The following is a 2,973-nucleotide window of genomic DNA, read 5'->3' as shown; positions in this document are numbered from 1 at the left end:
GGTCAAATAAATGTAAAGATAAATAAATCACAAAAAAGTCAGAAGGTATTGATTAATGAGACTTTATTAACTCTATTCATGATGTGACTAGGCCAAAGTACAGATGAATATAAAGAAAACATTAACAACAAATTTGTCAAGATTTAGAAAAAAAAATGGAGTAATGGATGAAACAGTTTTTGGTCCATCTAGAGGTCCTGACATACTGTATATTTGGTGTACCAGATGTAGGATGGTGCATCTGTGTCCTGTCAGGTCTTGGTGTATTTCTTGTGAAAACAAACAAATAAAGGACAAATAAAAAGAATAAAAAAGCATCTAACATTGGAAAAAAATATATAGAAAAACCTTCAAAAGCTTCCTAAAACAATTGTAGAGTTTTACTTCTAAAAATCACAAGATAGTTAGACTTCTTGGGCAGAAATTAAGACTTTTGCAAAGAACTGTATTGAATTGAAGAAACTCAATCATCGTGATAGGAATGTGGAAAGGTTTGCTAAGATTGAGCCATCTGTCTTTAGATTTTTGGGCAAGTGTGATTTGGATTATGGAGAAGGTGTGTCAGCTAGACACGAGCACGGTGCGCCATTGCTCTTGCAATGCTTCCAAGTGAGCCCCTCCTTGGGGTCACCCTCACAGATGCAGGCTCCCTCCCGACACCACCGCACTCCCTCTGGCATGCCTCCATGGAGACAAAGTTATTGGCATTGCCGTGGCAGCCACCGTACCAGAACTCCTTGCATTTGCYACTCCCGTTGTCAAAGCTGAAGCGCACTGTCCACCTTTCACAAGCACCCTCGTCACGAGGCAGGGAGCACACGTTGGCAGCGGGCGAATCGACGGGTCGCGATGGCTGATGCTGATATGAAAAGAAGAAGAAAGCGTCAATCATGTTTGAACATTTTAGAATATATGTGACAGACAATGTCGGGCACCAAGCATAAAATAACACATTTTCAATATTTAGCTCACTTTCTGAGTGTAAAATCCTAGTGAAACATTTTCCACTAACATTAGAGCAATTAGCTCACTATTCTTACATTTTACTGATTTGTAATAAATGTTAAATTTGAATGTTTAAAATATTGATTGTCCTGATTCATCTCAGTAATCCTGGTAGAAAAAAATCAAAAACAAAAAATAAGTAGTTCCTCTGGATGGGTTCTTCTTTAGTGAAACGTTTCATCTCTCCTCCAAGAGACTTCTTCAGTCTGATGAGTTTCAGGTGAACTCAGCCTTATAAGCTCCGCCTCCACATGGACAAACAGGTTAGTCACATACAAAAGAGGGCCATCGCCTAACAATAGGCTTGATTAGCTCTATTGTTCACAGAGGGTTATGTGCCCCATCACCTGGCTCATGTCGTGTTATGTGTATGTAGTGAATGCAAGCGGGGGTTCAACGTCCCTTGTCGTCCCTTGAACCCCTGCTTGCATTTACTACATACACATAACACGACACGAGCCAGGTGATGGGGCACATGACCCTCTATGAACAATAGAGCTAATCAAGCCTATTGTTAGGCGATGGCCCTCTTTTGCATGTGACTAACCTGTTTGTCCATGTGGAGGCTGTGCTTATAAGGCTGAGTTCACCTGAAACTCATCAGACTAAAGAAGTCTCTTGGATGAGAGGCAAAATGTTTCACTAAAGAAGAACCCATCCAGAGGACCTACTTATTTTTTCTTTTTGAAAATATTGAAAGCTAAATCTAAATGTGTAGGTTAAATCTAAATATAAAAGTTAAATCCTAAATGTTGTGGCTAAATGTTAAAGTTTGCGTTGAAGTGTTTGAAAACGGAACGCAGCTTTTGCTGTTCGTGGGCAGCTCTTGTTAGGACGTCATCATCCTGAGACCATAGCAATGCTGCTAACGCTGCTAACGCTGCTAATGCTGCTAATGCTGCTAACGCTGCTAATGATGTCTAAACTGCATTTCAAACTTCTGGACCACAGGCAGCATTCATAGTTTTCAGTGAAAATATTTTGAATAAATTTTTTTAATGTCATCTTCAGCAGCTTTAGCAGCGTTAGCAGTTGTTTTTGTCGCAGGATGACGACATCTAACGCRGCTAACGCTATAATGAAAATGTGTTAGAGACATTTTAAACATTTTATTTCACACTTAGCCCCACAAAAGACAGAAAGCTACCATTTCAACATTTATTTATGTTAAAATAGTTGCAGGCCCACATAAAAAAATGTACAAAAAGATAAGATGCACGTATGTGTCTGTACAGCACAATAAGTTACTTTGAAGATTTTAAGTATAACATGGGGGGAAAAGTTTTGCTTCCTACTTCAGTTGTCTGATACTCAGGACATCCAGCCCCTCCAACTCCTTGAGCTGGTGTGACTCCATCTGAACAACAGCCATACCTAGGAACATTTTTTTTTAAATTTTGCATTGTCAGTTTGTTGTTTATCTTTAGAAACCTTTGTCTCATTTAATGGAGTCAAAGATCAGATGCATGCATCAGCTCACCTCCTGCGAGCGCAGCCATCTAAAGAACAGCCCTGGTTTCTGGGTCCGGTTGCAGAGGTCTGACCATCAGGACAGCAGCCGTAATATGACTGTGCACAACCAGTCACAGGCGGGTAGAGGTGATGCTCACTGTGTGTGTCTGAAGCAAGCAAACATGAAGTTAAACACTGCTATTATTAAATACCCTAATGTACAGTACAATGCTAGCTTTTTTACATGTTTCAATATACATATGGTAAATTAAATGTTTCAGTTAAGTACATATAGACCTTTAAAAATAATAGGGCTGAATTTAAATATTGCATCATTTTACTGATTCCACACTTAGCATACAACTGCACTAGGGGTGCAGAAAATCCACGACTCGGTTCGGTTCAATACTTTAGTCTCACGGTTCGATATTTTTTCGATTAAAAAAAAAAGAAGAAATGTCCATGCCCTTTTTAACTTGTGATTTATTTAAATTAATTATGAACGCTTGTTTAACC

At 39.1% G+C, this 2,973-nt stretch overlaps 1 protein-coding gene across 1 annotated transcript; it reads right to left on the bottom strand.

The window, feature by feature from the left end:
- Nucleotides 1–46: 46 nt before the first annotated feature.
- Nucleotides 47–2,624, bottom strand: paplnb (papilin b, proteoglycan-like sulfated glycoprotein; the record flags this gene model as incomplete). The annotated part of the gene is given in 3 exon segments (XM_014009992.1): nt 47–859; nt 2,301–2,379; nt 2,486–2,624. Coding segments are annotated over 3 exon segments (512 nt in total), but the record flags the coding sequence as incomplete, so codon positions are not given.
- Nucleotides 2,625–2,973: the final 349 nt, after the last annotated feature.

The sequence above is a fragment of the Austrofundulus limnaeus genome, unplaced genomic scaffold, assembly GCF_001266775.1.
Source record: "Austrofundulus limnaeus strain Quisiro unplaced genomic scaffold, Austrofundulus_limnaeus-1.0 Scaffold64, whole genome shotgun sequence".
Taxonomy (NCBI): domain Eukaryota; kingdom Metazoa; phylum Chordata; class Actinopteri; order Cyprinodontiformes; family Rivulidae; genus Austrofundulus; species Austrofundulus limnaeus.
Note: the sequence above shows the minus strand (reverse complement) of the source record. Positions and strands in the feature narration are given on the sequence as shown.